Source organism: Bos taurus, chromosome 3 (genome assembly GCF_002263795.3).
Source record: "Bos taurus isolate L1 Dominette 01449 registration number 42190680 breed Hereford chromosome 3, ARS-UCD2.0, whole genome shotgun sequence".
Taxonomy (NCBI): Eukaryota; Metazoa; Chordata; class Mammalia; order Artiodactyla; family Bovidae; genus Bos; species Bos taurus.
In genome coordinates this window covers 22,766,689-22,794,341 of record NC_037330.1, presented here as the reverse complement: position 1 = coordinate 22,794,341, position 27,653 = coordinate 22,766,689, and the positions used below count along the sequence as shown (strand labels likewise).

General features: G+C 45.0%; 1 protein-coding gene across 2 annotated transcripts; it reads right to left on the bottom strand.

Moving 5' to 3' along the window:
* Positions 1–60: 60 nt before the first annotated feature.
* LOC112445957 (neuroblastoma breakpoint family member 4) lies at positions 61–27,653 on the bottom strand. Of its 2 annotated transcripts, none has more exons than XM_059885019.1 (14): positions 26,844–27,653; positions 24,768–24,882; positions 23,483–23,697; positions 22,382–22,433; positions 17,860–18,074; positions 16,600–16,651; positions 15,506–15,720; positions 14,506–14,557; positions 13,686–13,852; positions 12,629–12,680; positions 11,670–11,836; positions 7,279–7,506; positions 5,087–5,286; positions 61–1,189 (listed from the first exon to the last, which is right to left on the bottom strand). In XM_059885019.1, the coding sequence occupies exons 1-13, from the start codon at positions 27,019–27,021 to the stop codon at positions 5,096–5,098; spliced, it is 1,899 nt and encodes a 632-aa protein (XP_059741002.1). In that variant the 5' UTR covers positions 27,022–27,653; the 3' UTR covers positions 61–1,189; positions 5,087–5,095. The 2 variants fall into 2 exon arrangements, with proteins under 2 accessions (XP_059741002.1, XP_024845770.1); XM_024990002.2 differs by having other exon boundaries at positions 13,686–13,855; positions 26,844–27,652.

Genomic DNA, 27,653 nt, shown 5'->3' with positions numbered 1-27,653 from the left:
AATAAATGTAAGAAAATAATGGATTATAACACTGAATTTTGAAAAAGCATGAGTCCACAGTGAAACTCAAAAATATTTTTAATAATATGTTAGGAGTAGGGATTGTCTTTTCCACAGCACAAAGCTGGCAATACCACAGATATGATATCTGACACACATCAGGGATCAATAAAGGACAGTAAAATTTTTACAGAAAGAGCATCATATAATACAATATTCATACACTCTCAAAATACCACTAATCAAATTACTCATTACAGACACAAAAACCTGTCTTTTCAGTGAACGGATCTTACAAGCCTCTGCATAACAGTGTTCAATGCTGGAATAATAATCGTGGTGACAGGTGAAGTGGACGCTCAGCCTCCAACAGGCTGCACTAGGAAGCTCACAGCAGGCACTAGACGGTGTTCTTGGCAGAAAGGGTTCACCCGAATTAATCATGAGGAAGTGATCAGACAACTGCGAAATGTAGACCTTTGAGTAGACAACTGACCTATCCTCTGCAAAGAAGTCAATGTCACGACCATCAAAGACAAACACAAGAAGGAGAGGAGATGTTTGAGGTTCCGAAGGACTAAAGAAATAAAGTAACACAATCTTCTTAGTCCTTTGGGACCTAAAACATCTCTTCTCCTTTTTGTTGTCTTTGTTGCAAACATTGACTGTTTGAAGAAAGAAAGGCCAGTTGTCTGGTTCAAAGGTCTAAATTCTGCAGTTATCTGATATCTACCTCAACATTAAACACAGGATGAACACTTTCAGCGAGAACAATGCATAGTAAACGCTGTCTGCTTTGAGCACAGTCCATCTGGTGGCAAAGAGTGACCGGGTTGATACGTTGTCTTCTTGCAGTTGTTCCCATGCTGGTGTGTGGAGGATGGATATTTAGAGAAGCAAGAGTTAAGGTCTTTCCAAACTGTGTGTCCATCAAAGCATTGATCACCTTACTGAGGATTACATTCCGAGGCTGATGCTGGGATTACTCCCATCAATTCTGTCCCTTGGGGTGTGGAGAGTGCTTGTTGGTTGGGATGTTCATTCTCAGGAAAGGATCCCTCCAGTGTTGCTGAGGTTTAAATTGAGTTGCTGTTGTAGATTTTGTTTTTCATCAAATGGAAAAGGGAATTTTATAGTGTGGTTTCTCAACTTGACAATATCTTTTCTTAGTTCCTAAAATAATTGGTATCTGTGAAAGACAGAGAGAGAGAAGAAACGTGAGTGTTTGTTAGGTCCTGCTGAGCCTGGAGGGATGGCCACATGGTGACTGGGGCCAGGGGCAGACAGAGCTCCTGCTGACAGGATGAGCTGAAGGGAGAGCCACAGGCTGGCTGGAGAGAAAAGTGAGATCCATGAGTTAGAAGGAATAGCTCCCTAAACTTTCATCCAGCCTGTGGTGCAGCATCTAAGGACCCCAGTCCTCACCCCACCTTGCTTGGTGATATCTCAGCTCAAAGCTGCTTCCAAGCCTTAAATGGACCCCCACCACTCAATCCTCAATAGTCATTTCACCCCTGAATCCCCTTCATCTGTACACTTTCCCACATGTTGAGGGATGGACGTGCTGAGCATCCCTCATACACAATTAGAAACAGACTGCTATGGGAGCACAGGATCCTCAACTGAGAAAGACACCCTCTTCTACCTCTTCATCCTGCCTTCTGAGGAGGAGAAGCAGGCTACCAGAGAGTCCTGGATTGTGAGCACCAATAGGGACCTCAGAACGAATCCAAGTCCAGTTCCATAATTCACAGAGGAGGAGCTATGTTCTCAAGGATCTAAGGACTATCGAAAACCACATGACTTGTTATTGACAACCCAGGCCACAGGCCCTTCCTATACATTTGCGGGAAGGGAGAGGAGAAGAGGAAATCTCCAATCTGGAGGAGTCAACAGTTAATAGAGGCTGTTTGGTCATCCTCATGGACAGGAATAAGGCTTTCCAGGAAAATCCTGCTCCAAAGAGACTGAGGAATGAATGGAAAGGGGGGAAACTCAAAATAAAATTAGCAAAAAGAGAGCAGGGAGTGTAACTGTGTCTCAAGCCATTCACATCCCATGGACACCAAAATGCTATGAAGGTGATTTCATTTCATGCTGGATCTACCTTAAGGCATTTCTAGGAATATCCTTGACATCTACACAAATAAAACTCTGAAGTGAAAGAATATTCAGTTTAGTTATACTAAATTTTCATCACCTTTTTCTCAAACTTTTCTCAAAGAAAGAGTCTCTCCTAGTATTTTATGCTAGTGTATAGAAAAACATAGAAAAACATCTACTTCTGCTTTCTTGACTAGGCCAAAGCCTTTGACTGTGTGGATCACAACAAACTATGGAAAATTCTTAAAGAGATGGGAATACCAAACCACCTTACCTGCCTCCTGAGAAACCTGTATGCAGGTCAAGAAACATCATTAGAACTGGACATGGAACACAGACGGGTTCCAAATTGAGAAAGGAATATGTCAAGGCTTTATATTTTCACCTTGATTATTTAACTTTTATCCAGAGTACATCATGCGAAGTGCTGGGCTGGATGAAGCACAGTTGGAATCAAGATTGCCAGGGGAAATATCAATAACCTGAGATATGCAGATGACACCACCCTTGGAGCAGAAAACAAAGAGGAACTAAAGAGCCTCTTGATGAAAGTGAGAGAAGAGTGAAAAGGGTGGCTTAAAACTATGCATTCAAAAAAACGAAGATCATGGCATCCGGTCCCATCGCTTCATGGCAAATAGATGAGGAAACAATGGAAACAGAGATATTTAATGTTCTTGGGCTCCAAAATCACTGCAGATGGTGACTGCAGCCATAAAATTAAAAGACACTTACTCCTTGGAAGAAAAGTTATGATAAACTGAGACAGCATATTAAAAAGCAGAGACGTGACTTGCCAACAAAGGTCCATCTAGTCAAAGTTATGGTTTTTCCAGTAGTCATGTATGGATGTGAGAGTTGGACCATAAAGAAGGCTTAGTGTCAAAGAATTGGTGCTTTTGGACTGTGGTGTTAGAGAAGACTCTTGAGTCCCTTGGGGTGCAAGGAGATCCAACCAGTCCATCCTAAAGGAAATCAGTCCTGAATATTCATTGGAAGGACTGATGCTGAAGCTGAAACTTCAAAACTTTGGCCACCTGATGTGAAGAACTGACTCCTGAGAAAAGACCCTGATGCTGGGAAACATTGAAGGCAAGAGGAGAAGGGGACGACAGAGGATGAGATGGTTGGATGGCATCACCTACTCAGTGGACATGAGTGTGAGCAAGCTCTGGGAGTTGGTGATGAACAGAGAAGCCTGGCGTGCTGCAGTCCATGGGGTCACAAAGATTTGGACACAACTGAGCAACTTAACTGAACTGATAGAAGGGTATGTAAAAGGATAACTATAGCAGGATAAGGCCTAATATTCATTATGGGGTTTTTGCATAAAGAATATATTCAATGAAAAAAAATTTGTTGAACCTGCTGTTCTGAGCCAGTTAGTAGTCTGTGAAACATGTTTAGTGAATAGCTAACTGCAAGTTGCATTTTAACAGCAGAAGAGGAAATACTAAATTTTATTCTTATGGCAAGGGGAGGGTCAATTTTATACTTTGGGTTCTATGTAATTTTTTTTTAATCTTGCACTATGAAAATTGTGAGAAATTTGAATCCAAACAGAGAGATTATATATCTAACTTAACTATCTACGTCTCCTTTTTTCTGTTTTATATTCTCCAGGCTGTACAAATAGTTCTGTTGAGAGAAGAATGCAAATTCCCTTACTTGTTGATATTCAGCTTTTTTAGGAAGCAGCCACTCATAGGCCACTGCCATATTGGTTATTTATATCCTATCAGACCCACAGTGCTTCTAATCCTTGATGCATATTAGCAGAGCTTTAAAAGATACTGATATCCAAACCTCATCCCCAGAACTTTAAAATCAGAATTTCAATGGATTGAGTTAAGGCATTCATATTAGCTCAAAACTCAATCCGTTCTCATTTTACAATAGCATGATTTAGAACTACTCACTAGACCTACACTATTTCACACCACTCTTTTTATTTCCTCCTTCTAGTCCAATATGGACCACTCTCTCCACTGGCCTAAAGATTTTTTGGTCTTTCTCTGTTACTCGCATATAAATAATTGACCTTCTCCATTGGATTGTCTGAAGCAATGATTATCTTGTATTCTTGTGTAGCTCCCTGGGTCTTCATAAATGTGGCCCAAATTTAATTCAGTATAATGCTGTCCTACATTCCCTGGCCTCAGATTTCAACTCAGTTCATTTTTCTGGGCTTTTACTAATATGGAGAAGGAATAATGTGAGTAAAACTGGAGAGGTCTGAATGCCTGTCCATCTCATGCTCTATGTATTTTGAAAACCTGGCTTCTGTATCTCCTTTTCCCCGATGTCCCTTTAGGGAGCCATTTACTGCCCTCCACTGAATGCCAGCTCCAGTGAGTTCCTGGAAGCCCCCTGCACGTTAGCAAAGTTCCGCCTATCGGAGGCTGAGGGGAATCATGACTCGGGCCAGTCCAGCATGCTCACCTATGACCCAGGTTCTTATTTTATTTTAGTAATCAAGGCTTTTCCCTTCAGTTCTGGCGTTTCTTATTCAGGTGGAAAAGCTGAGGGTTAAGGGCTGTCCTAGGTTCATTTCTCCAGAAGCCAACTCACATGCAAGTGATTCCTTATGACGTGATCCTGGAAGAAAGAGGCAGTGGACGTGGAGGCAGGGGCGGGGAAAGTAAGGTGAAGAGACCAAGAATGTGTGTGATTTAAGGCCAGTGTTTTCAGAGGCTTAAATGCTGCTATTCTGATGAGGAGGACCATGGATCTGGGCTTCCTTGTGGCTAATACGAAAGGTCAGAGGGAATGTGAGCATGGTAGCAGTGGGGAAACAGTAGAGGTCAGACTGGAAACAGGACACTGAGATGGAAGGGCCCTGCAGGGTGGCAGCCCCCAAAAGAGAGGAAAGACCACACAGAGGTAGTGTCAGCTGTTGAGTGAACAAATGAGGAAGAGAAAAATTAGTGGGAGATTGAGCCATAACAGATCAAGAGCATAAGGAAGAAGTGCATGGGATTACCTCTGTACCCTACGCTTGAAGGCCAGGGAATCTGCAGGCTAGTCTCCACTTGCCAAACAGCAGTTTTCTTCTGATGCTCTTCTGTTTCAGGACACTTAAGCCCTTAATCCTGTTGCAGACTGGATGCTCGTGTGTGCTTGCTGTGGAGCCCTCACCTTGCAGCTTGGGAGCCTTCTTCATGCTGATGGAAGCACCCAGCTCTGAAGATAAAACCACAGCCAACAGGATCCATTGTTATTCATGATTTACAGAGACTCACTCCCCCACCCAAGAAGGACATCAGGTACAGAAAGTGTCCAGGAACAAGAAAGGCCATCTGAAAGCCCATGGGTAGGTGAAGACATGGAGATATTTTTGTGTTTTCTTTTTTGCTGACTTTCCTTATACTACCCAGTATTGTTAAGTGTGCCACAGGGCAAACATCTTTCCAAATGCCATAAATGAGCAAGAAAAATGAAATGGATGACAACAAAAAATTCCTAGGTAGAAAAGACAGAGGCAAGAAACACCTACAGGATGCAGTTTGTACTGTTGGAGGGAAGAGATGAAGCAAAGTCAAAGCTGAAGGAAAACCTCATGAGAGAAAAGAAGTGGGGAAGTCTAAATTGGAAAACTTTTAAATGTGCATCAATATACACTTCATATAATGTAAACACACTACATATGATATTATACATAATTAAAATAAGGCATAGACAATATGATAAAATGGAAGAAACCTCACAAGTGAGTGTGTTTGTGATGGAATAAATGAATGAAGGATTCGAGCTATTGAATGTATCATTCTGTTGGCTTCCTGGTGAGTTGACTTTGGAAAAGAAAATAGAAAAATAAGAATGAGCAAGAAACTCTGTTTGGTGACAGGAACTAGGAGATATGGCGGGGGGCGGGTGGGAGTCACAGTGTGAAGGGGTGTGAAAGTAAAGGGCATTAAAACTACCCTTGGCTGCAAAATCTGCTGTGAAGCCTGGATTCCTGCTCAGGTCTCCATGGAAGGTGAGCAGGAAACAGTGACTGAGCCAGTGGGGTTCAGTCCTGGCTGGGAATGTGGGAGGCCAAGCACAAGGAGAGACGAGAGGGAAGAGAAGACAACAAACACCACGAGACCTAGTGGCTCTTGTCAGGCTCTGCATCCCTGCCCTCCCTGAGCACTTCCCTTGAGACTCTCCATGCTGCCACAAGGGGGCTCCTTCTCATCTCAGCTCCACCTGAGGACGTGGGTCTCTCCTCATTCCTCAGATGAGGCCACAGCCTGAGGGATGAGCGCCAGGTAGCGCCAGGCTCCAGTGGAGGATGTGGAGAGCGATGCAGGGTAAGGATGAATACGTCCCAGATGAAATGGATGTGAGGGTCTGGAAGCTCTTTTAAGGAAATGTGAACAGAGGTGGACCCAGAGGAGAGGAAAACTAGGAGACGGACATGGAGATGAGTGGAAAGAATGAATTAAATGGAGTGTCATAAAAGACAATGATGGGTGCACTTCAAGAATGATGGTAGCCCTTTATTTTAAAATGAGGGAAAAATAAGGAAAAGAAACTGGATATGAAAAGCAAACATGGGACTGAGTTGCAGAGCCAGTGTTTACACCCCTGTTGAATGTTGCTAATACACTGTTACTGAGAGCACCCAACAGGAGTAAATTGCCTTGATGACGGATGTTGAAAGGAGAGGAAAATATTGGCCAAGCTACCTTTCTCAGAAAGCAAGGGAAGATGGGGTGTAGAGAAAGTGGAGACTATAAAGTTCATGCTACTGTAGAGGAAACAACGATTGTGCAATCGTTTTATAAGTGTTAAAGCACCAGAAAGACACAATTCTTAGATATTGTATATTCATAGTGGTTATCAAACAAATTTTAGCGAATCAGATGCCCTGGACATTATATTGTTTAAGATTCCCAACAATATGCAAAGGAGATAGAATTTTTCAAGAGTTCAGATGAGGGACAGAGAGGCAAAGACCTAGGAAGATAAATAACTTGGCTCAGTTAAACAAGCAAGAATTTTCAGAACCAGGGCCTGAGGCTGAGCTGGTCCTAAGTCCAGGCTCTTGATCACCTGACGCTGTTAGAGCGTCAGAGGTTTCAACTGGGCCGACAGCGGGCGTGGGAGAGGCCCACTGCCTCCTCCATCCACAGCTTTGTGACGACCAGCACATGGACCAGAGCTTCCTAATCCCCTTTTCTTTCTTACCTAGAAAGAGTGGTCCTTGGTTTCCAGAATCAGGGTTGGAGGTAAAGCCCCAGTTGGTGGAAGAAAGACCAAGCATGGCTTTGCTGTCACCACAGTCGAAATGCTGGTTCATCTGCCACTGCAGACAGTCAGTCACGTGGGTGCTTTCCTGAAGCTGTGCCTGTGAAGTTGGCACCTCTGACCCTGGGAAACTCACAGATCCCCGGTGACAGTCCTCCCAGGTGTCCCCTGAAAGTAAAAGAGGGTTCAGTAGGACCAATGGAAGCTTTTTCTTGCTAAGCCCTCCCAGACTCCCATTTCTGCTGTCCCAGCCCATGAGTGAAACCACCCAATACCCCAGACAGCAAAAGCAGACATCGGTGTGAAGAAGATGCCATATTTATGGCTGTGACTGGGGTGCTGAGAAGGCAGGGTCTAGGCTGCAATTTCTTGAAATGAGAAATCACCCACTTGAGTCTAGAGGGTTTGGGTGACACAGGGGGTCAAGCCTCTTGTTCTGTTATTAGCCTTAGTCTTGTAGCCTAGAGAGAAGGTTCTAGACAGGCCTCTAGGCATGGGGGAGAAAGAGTTGTTAATATATACCCACAGGAATAAAAGAAGAGGGAGAGACATTTGGCCTGAAGGCTTCAGGTACCACTAGAAGTTGAGCTGAGAAAATACAGTACATTCCAGACCCTTTTGAACTTCCTTGCTTGAAATTTTGTCTACCCTTCCACTTACCCGTACTTGTATATACAGAATAAACTCTATTCCCACATGGGGCAGAGTGGGGATGGATGGTATTAGCAACTAGAACTAGTAGAGGAGAGGGCTGAGACCCTGTTGGGAACACCGTTGTGTCTCTTTGATGCTGTGCTAAGTCGCTTCAGTCGTGTCCGACTCTATGCGACCCCATAGACGGCGGCCCAGTAGGCTCCTCTGTCCCTGGGATTCTCCAGGCAAGAACACTGGAGTGGGTTGCCATTTCCTTCTCCAGTGCATGAAAGTGAAAAATGAAAGTGAAGTCGCTCATTATGCCCGACTCTTAGCGACCCCATGGGCTGCAGCCTACCAGGCTCCTCCGTCCATGGGATTTTCCAGGAAAGAGTACTGGAGTGGGTTGCCATTGCTTCTACCCATTTCCCTTGTTCCTTACAGAACTGGTCTAATTGTAGAACACTATTATACTTAACAGACCCTCCAACTGGCCACAGTTCACCATCCTCCAATGGATACCGTGGCCATGCAGCATCACATAGGGAGACCAGGTGTGTTTCCTTTAAGCCCTGGGGATCAAATATATCCCAGTTTTTCAGGATACAGTTCAAAGGAATGTGTCTCTTTAGAGAGATAATATACGTATACTCCTTCAATACACGTCCCTCCACTGGTGCCTGGACAGTGCTGCTAATGAAATCTGCTTATGTTTCTACTGTGAAATGAGTACATATCCTCAGAACATGGGCTAATCAAAGACGTGAAGTACCCTCATCCGGTCCAGGTCAGGCTCATGTGAGGTCACAGCCCCCAGGGCTGCTCTACACTGCAGGGGGCTCTCCTCTCACCTCCTGCTTATGCATCCGCACCCTCACAAGGTGTGTTTCTGTAACTGTCTCTCATGTACCTGTTATCTCTTAGTCTTCCAGAGAGCATCTGTGTCTGACTCTCATCAAAGATTCATCCAACCTCCTTCTAACTGCTTTCTCTGATTCAGTCCTCTCCACACTCTCAAAGCTCACCTGTCTTATCACCCCCCAATCCTGGTTCATCACATGCTCCTCAGTTTACGGAAATTCATCCTCCCTTCCCTGCTACCCAAATCTAACCTCCTCACCCGCCTTTCCAGTGCTCCTGTCTTCTAGTCCCTCTTTCTTCTCGAACATCACTTCCCACAACTCCCACTGCAAATCCTCCCAGGACTCAGGCTGGCCCCCTTTCTGACCCCAGGCCTGTACCAGGAGCCTCTGTGAGCTTCCCGGGCTTTTCCAGAAGCACTTCTCTCAGTCTGGTGTGCCCTTCGTATTTCCACTAGACAAAGTTCATTAATCACTAATCATCATACTTTAGGACACTTAATCAGATTTTATGATAATTCATTTGGGCTGAAGGGCAAATCCTTGTACAATGTTTGGTGGTTGAAAGAACTGTCAAAACTACATATCCTCTTATTCTCCAATGTTATCTTGAATCAATGTCTAGGATTGTTTTTAATTGTCATTGTGTAATTTCATCATCTAATTTTATTTGTCTTTTCTTGAGAATGGGGTTTTATTAAAGCTATGCTTTGAATATTCTCTGCATTGACAGAATATAAAATAACCAAACATTTTATCAACCATCAATAATACTGCCCATTATTGTTAGTGTGGGAAAAAGCCTCCAATAGAAGATCAACTTGTAATTTAAAAATCAAGTGTTTGTGTTGTTTCTGCAGGGTTTCTCCTTGTACAGAGAGGACGGGGTAGAGCTGATGACTTGTACCCACATGGCTGCATAATAGCTATCCACACTTTCCTCGGGTTATCATGAGAATCAAGACACAGGATGGATCCCTGCATAGATTAGATATTCTATTCACTCATCTCAATCCATCTGTGGGGATGTGGCCTTTCCTGGCCCATCGTGAACAATGGACTGCCAGGCCTGGGCCATATCACACACATCCCAAACACACATCTGAGACACATGGCTGAGCCTCACTCATCCTCTTCACAGGAACCCACACCCGGCTGTCAGTGCTTCTGAGATAGAGCTCCACAGTTTTTTAATGGCTTCAGCACAGCCAAATTCAAAGTCTACCTGGACCCGTCACGACAGCAGGTGACCTGGGGGCAGGAGGTGGGGAGAGGCGTGGACTCTCATCCTGGCTGATTCTCCAGAGAGCCCTGAGGAGCTGTGGCTCCACCTGGAGGGGCTGCAGAAGCCACTGGCTCTGGTCCTGGGACAGAGTGCACAGAGGGTTTGGGAGCTGGCAGATCTGCGTGAGGGACCGCAGGGTTCTCTGCAACCCTCTGGCAACTTCTGTTGGTGAGGGACCGCAGGGTTCTCTGCAACCCTCTGGCAACTTCTGTTGAAGATTAAGATAGTTGCAAATGATTTGGTTCAGGGCAAAGAGGAAAAGGTGAGCAACATCCTCTCTTAGTCACTGATGGTCCAACTGCTAAGAGGAGAGGATACAGCCAGAGCCAGGGAGTCAGGCCCAGGAGAGGTCAGTGTCCCACCTGCCAGTGGCCAGGAAGCTGGGCAAGTGAAGGCACCTCGCTGAGCATCAGTGCCCTGGGCTCCACCATGAGACACCACAGCTCCCTGAGAGGGTGCCTGGGAGGCTGAAGGGGTTGTGGTGCACTTGGAGCTCGCTTAGTAAGCAGCCTGGCAGACAACAGGCACACAATAACCGTGTGTTCCCTTTCTGGTTTGTGAACTACTGTGATCCTGAGAAAACCTTTGCTTCTCTGCTCCTCAGGGAAGAATGGGAAATAAGAAAGAAACTGCTTCCAATGTGAAAAGGCACCAAATGACTGACGGACAGCATTTATATGCCCAATATCATTTTTAAAGAAGTAAGATATAGTCTGATACATAATGGAGTTTCTCCTTGTTTATCAAGATGATCTTATGAGTCAAAGTCCTAACAATAAAAATGCATCTCCTAAAGAAAAAGTAAAAAATAAAAAATAGCCCAAAAGGATTTCATACTAGGTTTTAATTTCCACACCCTATGAACTGCTACCCAAGGAGACCTGGCTCATAAATTAGGTCAATAGCCCTATCATATACACAGCTTATGGATAGTTTCTGTGAGATTATACCACTGAGATTGTGTAAAACATTGAAACTATAAGCCACACATGGAAGAGTCCTTTTTGCTGCACAAAGGATGAAACACACAGGAGTTTCTAGAGGATGGAACAACAGAGACAGATATTTGGCTTCATGGAAATTACAGGGTATCGGCAGATTTGATGTTCACAATCACGTATCTAAATGCTTCAGAGGGAGGTAGGCAGCCCAGGGGTAAGAATCTGGAGTGGGGAACAATATAACATTCATTACAAATATGGAGCAGACTGCAATCATGAATGCAAAGCCAGAGAGCTTGCCAGAAACTATTCAAGAAATAAAATTAGCAACAAAATTTCATGACTATAAGGATTCTTATCTTGATAAGAAGAGCTCTGTTATACAAATTCCTGCAGGTGAGACAGTGGTAGCTGAGATTCTGCCCTTATCCCTCCTCTTGCCCTCTCTGGTCTGATTTGCTACCACAAGGCTGTGCTGATGAGATGAGTTCAGGTGACAGAGGGCAGTCTGGGGCAAGAAGAATGCAAAGGCTCGTGATGCCTTCTAAAAATTAAAACTGAGAACATAGTTCTAATCAACCTGAGCCTAAGAAGCTGCCTGGGAGTACTCACCATTTACATCTAGAGCCAAGAAAACTTCTCTTCTCTCTGTTGGGAAGGAGGCACTTCTATAAGGATGACAGGAGCCTGCCAGATGATGGCCAACAGAAGCAGCCAGATAACATTCATCCAGTGAGTCCGGCTGGACTTCATTCTCTTCTACCACCAGCTGCTCCACACTGAGATTTGTGGGGTTGGGAGAGCAGATGGTTAAACAAGAGGGATTAGTCAACCTGGAGCCATAGCTGGTTTTGATGGGAGGGTTAAGGGATAGGTTGCCAAACACAAATGGGAGTCCCCTTACAGGGAGGTATAACAATCCCCACCCCCTACAACTCCCATCTGGGGCCTGAGGGCGCTTGCAAAGGGAAAGAGAGAGAGTGAGGGAGAGTGAGCATGAGATGCTCTGAGCACAGAGAAGAAATGAGTTCAGAAGGAAGGAGATGAGCCACCCCAGGACACATAATCGTGTCACACACGTCCTTAGAACATCAAGGAGACTTCAAATACAACATAAGTTTTGTTGAAATTTACATGCTGCATACAAGGGAATACCAGCTCTGACAGCATAATAGACTCCTAGAAATCTTGCATTTGCAAGACCAATTTTTCAAATATGCAATGTGACATGACTTTTTTTCCTAGTTACTTTCTTTGCCATGAAATACCTGCCAAGGTCGTAACCCAGAGTGACAGAGGCAGCTAAGTATTGCATGCTGGTTTTAATAAAAAGGAGCAAACAGAGGAGTACAAGAAATCCTGTGGCTGATCAGTAGCCCTGCTTCAACTGACTGCGAGTTACTATAATTGAGAGGGATTCATAAAGGGTGAAAACAGACAACCTTGTTACAGGGACAATTTGTGGTTGTCTGAATGGAAGAAATAGGCATGTTCAGCACTTTCCGATTCCCCTGCATGTTAGATGACCAGATGTCAACACTGATGTTAGCCCCGTGTTTCTCCATAGTTACCTAGAAGAGATGATGTCTTGATCTTCCTCGTCCTCAAGATCAGCGAGATTTTCTAAGGATAAATTCAGAGAAGTCAAGAAACACTAAGCAGATCTCACTGTGTAAATTAATAATCCAGTGTCCAATACTGCCACAGGGACAACAATATCAGCAGTGAGATGATAGGCTATTTAAGAAGGATATTCCAGATGCCTCAAGTTGGATCTCAGACTCTCCTTGGTTTGCTTTCCTGTGCCATCAGGCAAGATCTCCATGCCCTGGTATATCCTCACCACAGAATTCTCTTCCAAGACTGAGTAAAAAGTTAAAGATTCATCTTCCCCACGGAGTCTGGGGAATAGCCCACCTGCATTCTGGCAGAATACTGTAATACTCAGGCTTTTCTCATCATATGCTGAATGCTTTAGCAGAATGATGAGTGGAATGAAGAAAACCTCGAATCACACGAATCCTAGTTGTTACATGGAGCCTGCAGTCATTCATGGGGTGGGAAAATGCCAGGGCTCTGCCTTGCTTCATGGAAACATACAAGCAAGGTGATGGGAGGCTCTTTGCATCCTGGGGTCCAGATGATTGGCTTGCTAAGACGAGCAATTTAGAGGAGACAAACCCTGGGGGTGACAGCAGTGACACCAGGGAAGCAACAAATACCTACGGCTGTGAGCACCTCTGAAAGGCACGGAAGTTCAAGGGACAACTGGGTATGGAAGTGGGAGCATTATGGGCAAGTGGAGACATTGCATAGGAATCAGGAAAAATACAGTCATCTCCAGACCCCTGCACACATACAAGTGAGTCAGTGTGTTGCACCAGCCGTGGGTCCATGATCTAACTTGGGGCCTGACCCATAGGCTTCACCTGAATGAAGAAGACAGCACAGCTCCCAGACCCACCTGATGTCTGTACTTAAAACTCTACCACAGAGTCTGATTCAAATCACTGTCTACAGAGCTTCCAACAGGGATGACAAATCTCAGCACCCCAGAGGCGAGGAGTACAAAGAATACAGAGTCTACCTGGGCATCCAGGTGGAGCTCTATCACAAGAAAATACTCACTGGTTACATCCCGGGCATAAGAGACATCCACGTCCTCAGGTGAGAAGATGGCATTGCTCCTATAAGGCCAGAAGGAGTCTGACAGGTCAGGAAGAACCGAGTAAGTCAGATAGTATGCATCCAGAGAGTCCTGTGGGACACCGTTCTCTCTCATCTGTGGCAGCGGTCTGCTGAACGTGGTGGGGGAGGGAGGGCAAAAGATTAAGCCAAGACTGAGGAGAAACTGTAGAATCCTATCTGGATTTGATGGAATGTTTGAGTGGTGAAGCACGTCAAGGGTCTGATCCATTAGAGAGAGAAAACTCTGTTACGTGCGTGAGACACAGCGACGTTTTACAGGGCAGAAGAGAGAAAGAGCAGCAGGTGCTCAGTGCTCTGGCCAAATAACAGGCTGATGAACAGACTGAATTCCCTCTGATGGTACAGTCACGCCTCGCATACAGGGACAGAGAACACTGGCTCTCACACTTCCATTCACATTGCATTGACATCACTATGGCACGCATGCCAGCATGCTAACACCAAACAGAAAGCAGATATGCATCTCACTCTGTAAACCACACCTGATATAAAAATTGAGTGCAAAAACAGCACTCTGACTTAGTTCACCTGGGTCAACGGACTTGGGATTTAAACTTGACAAGTAAATAAGAAATGGGAAACAATAGAAGTACCACAGTGAAAGCAGAGAACATTATGAAATAGGATAATACTGGTGGGCAAAAGTGATGACACAATATATTCAGCACTTTGTTTTTCCCTGGATCAGAGGTCTGCAGGTGTCATCACTGTATAGGAGCCCACAGATATGCAAACTTACCTCGGGGCAACCACCTCTGGGCCTTTCAGGTCATCGTGATCATTCTGGTTTTCTGCAAATAAATTAACAGAAGAGTTATATCAGGCAAATACCTTTCAAAAACACCCAATCCTGTGCCTGTCTTCACAATGTGGTAACAGGCTATTGAGACAGAAACAATACAGGAGGCCCTAGAAAGAGCCTCATAAGAAGGCACTGGGTTTCCTTCTTGAGCCATTGGACGAATGTCCTTGATATGAAATGTCATTGGCAGAGTATCCTGGTCCTGAGTCTGTGCAAACAGCTAAATACATCCTTTTCCCCACAGTTCCTGGGGAACAACTTAGCTACATCCTCAGCCTGCTATAACACTCAGGCTTTTTTCATCTGAAATGTTGTTTATTAATGGGATAAGTGATTACACACTGAGATATAATGGGAGTGGAACCCACACACCATCAAGTCAAATGAATCTCAAAGCTGCAAACAGCGGCCATTCATCAGGTTGGAAGTTCCAGCCCTGCCTTACCTCAGAGAAACATACCCAAAGAAGACAGTGTGGCTTACCTTCTGGTTTCAGAAGACTTCGAACAAGGTAAGTCAAAGGAAAAGAGAGAGACCATGGGTTGATAGAAGTGAACCAAAGTAGTGAGATCTCCAAAGGTATAAACAAGAATGCCAACAGCCTTGGACAGGTGTAGGAACTCAGGGACATTACCCAGAAATGAAAATTAAAGCATTTCACGTGAGATAAGAGGTTCATTCAAAATTAGGAAGCCTGAGAGGCACCTCCTGTGCCACGACTGCCGAGGTACACGTGCGTCTGGCAGGACCGCCTTGGGCAGAGTGGTTTACCACAGGGACCACTATGACAGGAAACTTAGAAAAGTTCGTTCATAGAATGTCTTATTTTAAATGCAGACATAGAGTCTGGTTCAAATCAGGCTTCAGTATGTAAGCCCAGGGTCTATCAAAGGGGATAATTCTCCCAGAGTAGACTAGCAGACACATTGAAGACTACCTGGGAGACCAGTTGGAATTTCATCCTCTTCAGCTTGAGAGCAGCCACAGGCTCCATCCACGGCAGACGCCACATTCTCTTCATCAAATGCAAATTCCCCATCACTGGAAGGCTGGTTGCAGGCAGAACCTTCCCGCAGAGTTGAAGGTACTGAAACACACTCATCCTGGGATTGCTGGAACACCACCTTCTCCTCATCATCCTGCAAGTCCACGCTGTGCCAGATGGAGAAGGGATGACAGAAGGTTAAGAGGATTCGACCCCACGCTATCTGGCTGGTTTTGATGACAGGCATTGGGAGTGGTCACAGAAAGCAAAAGCGCAGTCCCCTTAAGGAGGGAAGTAACTCCTCCTGATGTGGAGTGGAGGGTGGCTGCCATGGGGTGGGAGAGAGCCAGCAGGTACTCTGGGCACTGGGCACACAACCAGAGGTTGAAGGAGGAGAAGGATTTTCCCTGCACGCTGACGTCCTGACCCCCAGCACTCACAGAGGACCGGGACAGTGGTTCAGACTTTTCTGCACACATTGTGTTGATCTGGATATCCTGTGTCCAAGTAAACACAGCTTTTAAGAAGTTAAAGATTTGTTTGAGTTTGGACACTATCCCATACAATTAAAATTTTTATTTGAACAAATACAGCTTCAAAATCAGTTTTTCCAAGTTGGAGAAAAAGGAGTTATAGACTAGACATTCTGCCTTCAAGAACTATTTTTTCAATATTTTATTGTAATGTGAATATCGTTATATTGTCTTCCCTTGAAATCCAGTATTTACCAACATACTGATGCCAAACCAGTGTAAGACTCATAGGATCTCCCCCTCCTTTAACCACTCAGGAGAAAACTCATGAGCACGGGAACTCCCAGGTTTAGTTATTCCACCTGGGTAAGCTCACTGTCAATTGGTAAACTTGAAGGATTAAAAAACTGAAATGCACAAACTTGAGAAACATAAATGACAACCCTGTGAATGAGATAATTGCAGTTGAATGAATAGATGAAAGAGTTACACAGAGAACTTTCTACTTTTCTCTGGATCTGAGGTCTCCTGCGGTCACCACTGACATTCACAGCCCACAGATCTTCAAATTACCTGGGCAATGTGAGCTCTTGTCCACTCACTTGCTTGTGATCATTTTCATTGTCTAGTAGGAAATTCAGAGAAAGCAGGTCATAATAAGCAAATCAGACCTCACACATATCTACTCAGTAAACACATATACAACAAGGACATTAATATTCTCATTGTAAGAACATAATTCTTTAGCAAAGATATTCTAGGACACTTAAGTCTTATGAGAATTAGTCTGGACTGTGTCCAAACCCATTGAGGAAATTTCCTGCTTGATCTGGTATCTCTCCCAACATCCTTTGTTCTGAGTCTGTATAAGCACTTAAAAATGTATTTTCCACAGAGATGCTAGAAAATGAGCTGAGTTATTTTCTAGATTGTTTCTATAGTACTGCTTAGTCCCATCAGATTATGTGGTTGTTGATGGTTTAGAGGAATTTATACTTGAGACTAGAGTAACAGGGGAATTGTGAAAGCGTTAGCTGCTCAGTAGTGTCCGTCTCTTTGTGACCGCATGGACTACAGCCCACCAGGCTCCTCTGTCCATGGAATTCTCCACACAAGAATACTAGAGTGGCTGCCATTCTCGTCTCCAGAGGATCTTCATGATGCAGGGATTGAACCTGGGTCTCCCGCACTGCGGGCAGACTCTTTCCCATCTGAGCCAGCAGGGAAGCCCAGTGAATTGTATGAACCCTCCAATCAAAAGGCATCTTTGGTGCTACACAAAAACCATGGCATTTGAAGCTGGAGGAACTGCCAGAGCCCAGCCTTGCTTCATGGAAACATCCAAGCAAGGCAATGGTACAGTTGTCTCTGTCTTGGTGTCAGATAACATCTTAGCTAAGCCCTGCCAACATCGAGAAAAGGGAGACTGGGGCTGAGAGCAGTAAAACAAAACCTGGAAATCACCTCTCCTTATAAAGAGGCAAGTCTGTCATCATTTGTGGAGAGGCCAGGAACATTTACAAAAATTAGATCATTGCAGGGAAGAACACACTGGCTCCAAACTAGTTCTGACAGACCCCTCCTGTGGATTTCCAGCTGAGGTGGTTGAGAGTTGTCACAAGTAATCTGGGTCAAATGCCTGACACTGGGGTCAGGATGACAGACAAGCCTGGAGCAAAAGGAAGAATGCAAGCTCCCTGACCCACCTGATGTCTGTGTTCCAGAATAGACCCTTTTTCCTGGTTTCAACTGAGATGTGTCTATGCAACCTGTCCTCAGAGATGACCTTCTTTGGTCTACAGAGCTTGTGAGGGGAAATAATATGGGGGCTACCTGAGATTTTGGTTGGAATTTCATCTTCTTTAGCATGAGAGCAACCACAGGCTCCATCCTGACCAAGGTCTACTTCCAGTTCATTAAATTTAAATTTGTCATCACTGTAAGGCTGGTGGCTGTCAGAACTTCCTTGGAGACTTGAAGGCATCAAACCACATTCATCCTTGGATTCTTCAGGCACTTCCCTCTTTTCAACCTCCTGCAGCTCCATGCTGTGTCAGATGGGAAAGGAATGACAGAAAATTAAATGAAGAAGATCTGACCCCAAGCCATTCTGGCTGGTTTTGACAGGAGGCATGGGGAGTGGTCACAGAGAGGAAAGGAGCAGGCCCCTTAAAGAGAGAAGGAACTGTCCTCTCTTGTATGAAGCAGAGTGTGTCTGTCTGGGGATGGGAGAGGGGGACAAGCAGGTACCCTACGTACCGGCCACAAACCTCTGATGAGGAAGGAGACTCAACCATCCCAGGGTGGTCCTTTCAGGAACAGGAAGCACAAATGAACTTCCACACCAAGTGCTTCCCCCGGGTCCTAAGCCATGTTGAATTTAAGATGAAGTAGCCCTTATTTAAGATGAAGAAGCCCTTATTCTTCCCCGGTGGCTCAGTGGTAAAGAATCTGCCTGCCAATGCAGAGACGTGGCATTGAACCCTGGGTCAGGAAGATCCCTTGGAGAAGGAAATGGCAATCTCCATCCAGTATTCTCTATGGGAAAATGCAATGGACAGAGGAGCCTGGCATGCTCCACTCCGTGGATGTCACAGAGATTCAGAAACAACTGAGCAACTGAGTATGCACAGTGAAGTGAATGCAGATATTAAAGCTTATAGACTCTCTGAGATGTTCTACCTTCACTTTAGGAACTGAAAGTCCTCCAAGGCCTCTTTCACTTACTATTGTCACAGACTACCAATTTTTTTTTTTTTTGGACAGTTGTCCTGGTGTTTAATTTTTCTAGTTGCTTCTTTACTAATTCTGTTGCTAGTTACCTTCCTTCCAAGGATCTAAGACAACTGTGTACAAATATTTATCTCACTTGGACTTCCTTTAGAAGAGAACAGACGCTCTCTGTGTGTATATGAAATCCTAAGGGTGCTGCATTCGCCTTGGGTCACACATACAAGTAGCACAGAGACAGCAGACAACCAAGTTACAGGGACATTTCCATGTGGGTTGAGTGAAGTCAATTACACCATAAGCACTTCCGGCATGTGACTCTCTTGAGGTACTTATTGTTCTTGTGTGACCCTGTCCATATTTTCCCTACACATTACCAGCTCCTGATAAACAGATGGAAAACCACAATCACAGAAAACTACCCAATCTAATCACATGGTCCACAGCCTTGTCTAACTCAATGAAAGCCTGTGAGCTTTCATTGTGAAAGCTCACAGCTTTCACTGTGAGCCATGCCGTGTAGGGTCATGGTGGAGAGTTCTGACAAAATGTGGCCACTGCAGAAGGGAATAGCAAACCACTTCAGTATTCTTGCCTTGAGAACCCCATGAACAGTATGAAAAGGCAAAAAGATAGGACACTGAAAGATGAACTCCCCAGGTGGGTAGGTGCCCAATATGCTCCTGGAGATCAGTGGACAAATAACTCCAGAAAGAATGCAGAGACGGATTCAAAGCAAAAACAATACCCAGTTGTGGATGTACTGGTGATGGGAAGCAAGGTCTGATGCTGTAAAGAACAATATTGAATAGGAACCTGGAATGTTAGGTTTGTGTTTCAAGGCAAATTGGAAGTGGTCAAACAGGAGGTGGCAAGAGTGAACCACATTTTAGGAGTCAGCGACCTAAAATGGACTGCAATGGGTGAATTTAACTCAGATGACTATTATATCTACTACTGTGGGAAAGAATCCTTTAGAAGAAACAGAATAGCCATGATAGTTACCAAAAGAGTCCGAAATGCAGTACTTGGATGCAGTCTCAAAAATGAAAGAATGATCTCTGTTCATTTCCAAGGCAAACCATTCAATATCCCAGAATCCAAGTCTATGCCCCGGCCAGTAATACTGAAGAAGCTGAGTTGAAAAATTTTAGGAAGACCTACAAGACCTTCTAGAACTAACACCCATAAAAGATGTCCTTTTCATTATAGGGGACTGGAATGCAAAAGTAGGAAGTCAAGAAACATCTGGTGTAATAGGCAAATTTGGCCTTGGAGTACAGAATGAAGCAGGGCAAAGGCTAATAGAGTTTTGCCAAGAGAATGCACTGGTCATAACAAACACCCTCTTCCAACAACACAAGAGAAGACTCTACACATGGACATCACCAGATGGTCAAACCAAAATCAGATTGAATATATTCTTTGCAGCCAAAGGTGGAGATGTTCTATACAGTCAGCAAGAAAAAGACCGGAAGTTGACTATGGCTCAGATCATGAACTCCTTATTGCCAAGTTCAGACTTAAATTGAAGCAAGTAGGGAAAACCACTTGATCATTCAGGTATGACCTAAATCAAATCCCTTATGATTATACAGTGGAGGTGAAAAATAGATTTAAGGGACTAGATCTGATAGACTGCCTGATGAACTATGGACAGAGGTTTGTGACATTGTACAGGAGACAGGGATCAACACCATCCCCAAGAAAAACAAATGCAAAAAACCAAAATGGCTGTCTGAGGAGGCATTACAAATCACTGTGAAAAGAAGAGAAGCGAAATGCAAAGGAGAAAAGGAAAGATATTCCCATTTTAATGAAGAGTTCCAAAGAATAGCAAGGAGAGATAAGAAAGCCTTCCTCAGTGATCCATGCAAAGAAACAGAGGAAAACAATAGAATGGGAAAGACTAGAGATCTCTTCAAGAAAATGAGAGATACCAAGGGAATATTTCACGCAAAGATGGGCTCAATAAAGGATGGAAATTGTATGGACCTCACAGAGCAGAAGATATTAAGAACAGGTGGCAAGAATACACAGAAGAACTATACAAAAGAGTTTCACGATCCAGATAACCACGATGGTGTGATCACTCACCTAGAGCCAGACATCCTGGAATGTGAAGTCAAGTGGGCCTTAGGAAGCATCACTATAAACAAAGCTGGTGGAGGTGATGGAATTCCAGGTGAGCTCTTTCAAATCCTAAAAGATAATGCGGTGAAAGTGCTGCACTCCATATTCCAACATTTTGGAAAACTCAGCAGTGGCCACAGGACTGGAAAAGTTCAGTTTTCATTCCAATCCCAAAGATAGGCAATACCAAAGAATTCTCAAACTACTCCACAATTGCACTCATCTCACACGCTAGTAAAGAAATGCTCAAAATTCTCCAAGCCAGGCTGCAGCTATACATGAACTGTGAACTTCCAGATGTTCAAGCGGGATTTGGAAAAATCAGAGGAACCAGGGGTCAAATTGCAAGCATCTGCTGCATCATGGAAAAAGGAAGAGTGTTCCAGAAAAACATCTATTTCTGCTTTATTGACTATGCCAAAGACTTTGTGTGCATCACCACAAACTGTGGAAAATATTGAAAGAGATGGGAATACCAGACCACCGGACTTGCCTCTTGAAAAATCTGTATACAAGTCAGGAAGTAATAGTTAGAGAACTGGATATGGAATGGACTAGTTCCAAATAGGAAAAGTAGTAGGTCAAGGCTGTATATTGTCACCCTGCTTCTTTAACTTACATGCAGAGTACATCATGAGAAACGCTGGGCTGGATGAAGCACAAGCTGGAATCAAGATTGCCAGGAGAAATATCAATAACCTCAGATATGCAGATGACACCACCCTTATGGCAGAAAGTGAAGAAGAACTGAAGTGCCTCTTGAAGAAAGTGAAAGAGGAGAGTGAAAAAGTTGGCTAAAGGTCAACATTCAGAAAACTAAGACCATGGCATCTGGTCCCATAACTTCATGGCAAATAGGTCAAGAGACAGTGCAACCAGTGGCAGACTTATTTTTCTGGGCTCCAAAATCATTGCAGATGGTGACTGCAGCCATGAAATTAAAAGACACTTACTCCTTGGAAGAAAAGTTACGACCACAGACAACATATTGAAAAGCGGAGACATTGCTTTGCCAACAAAGTTCCATGTAGTCAAGGCTATGGTTTTCCAGTAGTTATGTATGGATGTGAGTTGCACTATAAAGAGAGCTGAGCACCAAAGAACTGATGCTTTTGAACTGTGGTGTTGGAGAAGACTCTTGAGAGTCCCTTGGTCTGCAAGGAGATCCAATCAATCCATCCCAAAGGAAATCAGTCCTGAATAGTCATTGGAAAGACTGATGTTGAAGCTGAAACTCCAATACTTTGGCCACCTGATGTGAAGAGCTGACTCATTTGAAAAGACTCTGATGCTACAAAAGACTGAAGGAGGGAGGAGAAAGGGACGACAGAGGATGAGATGGCTGGATAGCATCACCAACTCAATGGACATGAGTTTGAGTAAACTCCAGGAGTTGGTGATGGGCAGGGTGGCCTGGTGTGCTGTAGTCCATGGGGTCACAAAGAGTCGGGCATGACTGAGTGACTGAACTGAACTGATAGTTAATTGTTACCTGGGGGTTAGTTTTTCTTGTGCTTGTTCATCGTCTTCATCTTCATACATTTCTGCAAACAAAATCAGTAGTGTCCAGTCAGCTTCTAGTCACTTCACCCACTACAATCACAGGGACTCATATGGTCACAGAGTCATAAATATCTATGTATGAGTTAGTACTGTACTGAAGTTTTAATGCATTGTCTTTAAACAACTGCCCAAGCATGGATTTCTGATCCAGCAGGCAGTATGCTTCTAAACTGGTAGATCATCTTCAGGACACCTTCTGCTTGAAATTGGGCAAACATTTAAATTGTCTTTTCTTCCTTATATCACCTCACATTGCCCACCTTCCATTTCTACTTCTACAAATGTGTCATCCATCCTGCCACAAATTCTGCCAAAGACACAGGCTCTATAAACCTTCTCAGGTCTCACAAAATGCCCTCCTTTCTCTAAGGAGAACAACAATGTCCCACATCCATCCGTCTGGGAACATCCTGGCTCTTCAAGGTGGCTTTTGCATGTTATCTGGAAAAGTCTCTCTAGGGAAAGTGAGTGCTCCAGTCTAAACTATTTTCCCAATGCCAGTCCAACTCCATCAAGTACCTTATCCAGCACCACAAAGTGAAGGGCTTTCTTTTTTCTGCAGTGTATTTGTAAATATTCCAAAATTTCATCACTATAGCTACCATCAACAGATTATTTCATCCATTTTACAGATGTGAACAGTTACTAACATAAGGAAAAGTAATCATTCTCACATAGTTATGAACACAGCACTCAGCCTGGAACCTGGGAACTTCAAGCTTTGTCTAGGGCGCTATTGACTCTAATAAGCTGCCTCTTGTCACCTCCTCCTTTCTGTGCCTTAATGCTGGCTGGATGTTGCCTCCTGCCCCAGTGGCCATGGTCCATCAGGGAGGAAGCAGACCGTTGGGACACGATGACGTCCACTCTGTGCACTTCTCCTCTGTCCTCTTAGACAATCCTGCTCCTACATAGCCCCAAATAGGACACGAAACAGGAAATCTGATAAACATTCCCAGTGGAGGTGTTCACCTTATCAACTGGGGACCTAGGAGAGGATCAGTGCTATCAGGGTCTGTGGCCCCCTCACCTGGGCTGAGCTTGCAGGCAAGGCGCTTGGCCAGTCGGTACCCCTCAGACAGGCTCTCTCGGAAGCCCTGCCCCTGGTGGCTGTCCGGGTCATTGCGGGTGAGGAGGTCCTCGAGGTGCTGCTTGAGCAGGACAGAGTCATCTTTCCCATCCCGTAGTGTCTGCCGTAACTGGGTCAGCTCTCTTGCCTGACTTTGAATTAGTGTGGCACACGTCCTAGGTGGAACAGAAGATGCAAGTGTAAAAGGCAAAGACTTAGATGAAAGACTGTTAGGGATTTCTGTGAGAACATCCCCAAGGAGACCTCGAAACAGAATTCTGGCACATATCTGATGACTGGATCAGTCACTCAGTCGTGTCCGGCTCTTGCGACCCCATGGACTATAGTGCACCAGTCTCCTCAGCCCATCGGGTTATCCTGGCAAGAATACTGGAGTGGGTTGCCATTTCCTACCCCGTATCTGATGACTTGCCTGTGTCAAAGAGAAAGAAGGTAAACAAAGGTTTCCTCTGTATTAGAAAGTACTCCTGTAAGATTTCGTGACATTTCATTCATCTTGTGCTTCTGTAAAAATAACCTAATGTCTTTCCTGGTGGCTCATCTGGTAAAGAATCTGACTGACAATTCAGGAAACACAAGAGAGGCAGCTTTGATCCCTGAGTTGGGAACATTCCCTGGAGAAGGAAATGGCAACCCATCCCAGTATTCTTGCCTGGAAACTTTATGGACAGAGGAGCCTGGTGGGCTAAGTCCATGGGATCATAAAGAGTCAGACACTACTGAATGCTCATGCATGCATCAACGTCTTCCTAAACCTGCACCATGAAGATGTCTCTTCGGTTTCTCACTCAGCCACTCGGTCATGCCCATTTTCATCAAAGAATACACAAAGTATTTTCTGTATTTTTAATGTGGCAACACAAAGTACTGTCCAGTGAATGGCACACAGCCAGATATAGAGTGTGGGCACGTGAAGCTGGTGTGAATTGGAAAGAAGGTAGGAACCGACAGACTCAAGGAAGGATTCCAGGATGTGGTCAGTCAGGAGGGGGTGGGGTTTAAAGGCAAATAAGGTATTGATTGCGCAACACTGTGAATGAGCCGAGTGCCCCGGTTCACTTGAATGTAGTGAATTCACAATGAGATTCAAGTCAGTAGTTTATGTAAAAGCAAAGTAAATTACTTCCTGAATACAACTGGAATCCATGGTTCACCAACTGGTGTTCTCCACCTATTTTATACTATTGTGCCCTGTGCTCGCCGTGATCATCCCTGCCCTCCTTACCTCAGCCTTTCATCAAGCGGTGGCTTCTCTGCCAGCTTCTCTGCTGGCCTCCGCACCTCAAACAGCAGCTTCTCCCCCAGCACAGATTCAACGATGTCCTTACATGCTTCACACTCTGAGGAAAGAGAGACACTGCCTCAGGGAAAGCTGGCCCTGCTGCTGTGGTCACTGCCTTCAAGGGAGGAGGACAGGCCACCTCAGTGCTGGATGTAACTCCTTCTCCAGTCTCTACGGAGAGGTTTCCACATCTGATTCCTCAGCGTCTGAACCGAGGTTAGTCCCCATTGTAGAGGTGAGGAAAGAGAAGCTCCTAGGCACAGAAGGTAAATAGACAGGATGAACTGCCCTTTGACAAAGTCAGAATTCACATCCCCTGAGACGGACCCTGAATCCTGGGCCACTGAACCAAGACCTGCAGCCTCTTAGGTGAGACCCTGAGCAGGGCCTGGGGTGGCGATTCCTGTGAGGTCAGGAAGGCCCCTAGGACTACAGGACCGCTAGTTCCCTCATGCTGGGATTTCAGGAACGAACAAGGGTCTCAAGGTATAAAACTCACCTGGACACACTTGTGTGAAATAGAATACATGAATCCATAAGGACCTAAAGAGATACGCCAAACACTGAGAAAGTCTGTGTTATTAGGAACAGTAGAGCTATGAACTAAGTGTATTTACACTGAGCCGGGCACGACTGTCAGGGCTTTGTCAGATTTACTCAGCACTCGCTACAACTCAAACAATACTTACTACTACAGCACCACACAGACACAGGAGGAAACAGAGACACAGGAAGGTTCCCAGCAGGGAGGTGAGCCCAGGAAGCCGGGCCCGGAGTCCACGTCTTTCCACTGTGCTCTGGTGACCTCCACACCAGGGTCCTGGTGAGACATTTCTTCTTCACCAGCCTCACAATTTCTTTCCTAGAATTTTGTTACTATCATAAGGAGCGGTGCAAATAAAACTTAGTTTGTCCTTTCCCCAAAGCTCATCCTTTCACTTTCTTAAATAGGAGGCTTTACCCCTTACTTGTCTCTGTGTCCGTCATTTGTCATTGACTCCCTCATCGCTTCATTGAAAATGACTGTAGGAAAGTGACACACACACACTTGTCAAGATTCCTCTCATGCTCTTGTTGTGCATGTACCCTGGTCTTGACTTCTGTCCTTACGCCAGGCCGCTCTTACTGAACAGGCAAAAATGATTCCAATTGCCAGGCTGACTGTGGGTGCAAAGGGCTCCTCACATTCTGCCTGGGTTTTTACTGGGGCTGGTGATCTCCCCCACTTACCATCATCCTCATGCTGGTCACACATCTTATAGCACAGACTCAGGTTCCCCTGGACTCCTGGTCAACCTGTATCACCAAAGATTACCCAGCTCAAGTTGGGAGAGGGAGGAAAGGGCAGATTGTCTGATTTCACCAGAAACACCTTCAATCTTGCCACAGAGTCACATGGCTTTCTTGGGCTCAGGAAGGAGAACCTGCACACTCAGAAACCACAGCTTCCTTCTCACCAGGGAGTCTCTGTCTTGATGGCATCACAGAAACCATGGTTTCAATGAGAAGCAGACTCATCCTTAAGCTCCTTTAAATCCTATCCCCTCCTTCTTACAGGGTCTAACCACACGTTACCCCAGGGTAACTGGCACAGGGCTTTGCCAATGGAACCTCAGGGAACCTCGAACTGATGGAGTTCATTAGTCCCAGAGGTTTAGCCAAGAGGCATGCAGGATCTGATACAGAACAGAAAAGATTCCAGTCCACACAGCTTAGCTTGCTCCTGAGAGACACAGGCACTCCTGTGCCTGCACCAGGAATCACTGTCTGGGATTTTAACTCTAATGTCACCCTACACATCACTGCAAACTTGGAAAAGGCCTCCAGTCCTTGTGCCTCAGTTTTCCCAGCCTCAGGAAACTGAAGGCAAAAGAGCCACTACTACCTTTCCTGGATTGTGGTCAGAATGGAACTCAGAATGACAAAGGGAAAAGGAGACCAATCCTGGAGACTTACAGTGTCTTAGAGGGAAGACAGTGATCGTTCATTGCTTTGGTGATCATGACCTCGAAGACTTACTGTATTTCTGCAGCTGGTTGGCCAGGGAGTAAGAAGTAGCTTGGGATATGAGGAATTTCTCTGTGAGGTCCCTGAAGTCCTGCTTGTACTTTGCCAGCTGCAACCGAAGCTCCTGGTTGATTTCCGTGAGGGTACGTTCTGCCCTCAGATCCGATAAAGAGGGAAGACATACTGCCATGGTGACATGTGGTAGAAGGGGTAGAAGCCAAGGGTGGGGAGGAGACACCCAATATATGGGGGATTAAAGACAAGCAAAATCACATAGGTTTAATCACACTGAGGGATGACAACAACTGGAATTCCTGACTTACTGTTGGGAACAACTAGAGGGTTCTCAACCACAAAGAGAAGTTGAAGATGCCAGAGCTCAGAGCCAAAGGTGCTGTGTGGGGCTCAGACTCAGACAGAAGTGAAGGAGGGGGACCCAGCATGCTAGGCAACCATCTGGAGTTGCCACAACAGAACTGGTAGGGGGAGGGGTTCATGGAATCTTGGGGGCCCCTGCCTTCCAGGTGCCTAGGCCATGACCCTTTGTGAACATCACCACTGATAGCACCCAAGCCCTCAGCAGTCACTCTGATGTTCACTGCACATGTCCAGATACCACTGATCTATCTCCTAACAAAAATTATCGAAGCTGAGTTCTCATTGTTCATTCTTGTGTGTATAAAAATATTCATGGGAGAAATACTTTGCCAGCAGGTCTTAATTTCTGTCGGGCTGTCATAAAGTCACCTCAGTTCAGTTCAGTTCATTTCAGTCGGTCAGTCATGTGTGACTATTTGCAGCTCCATGGACTGCAGCACACCA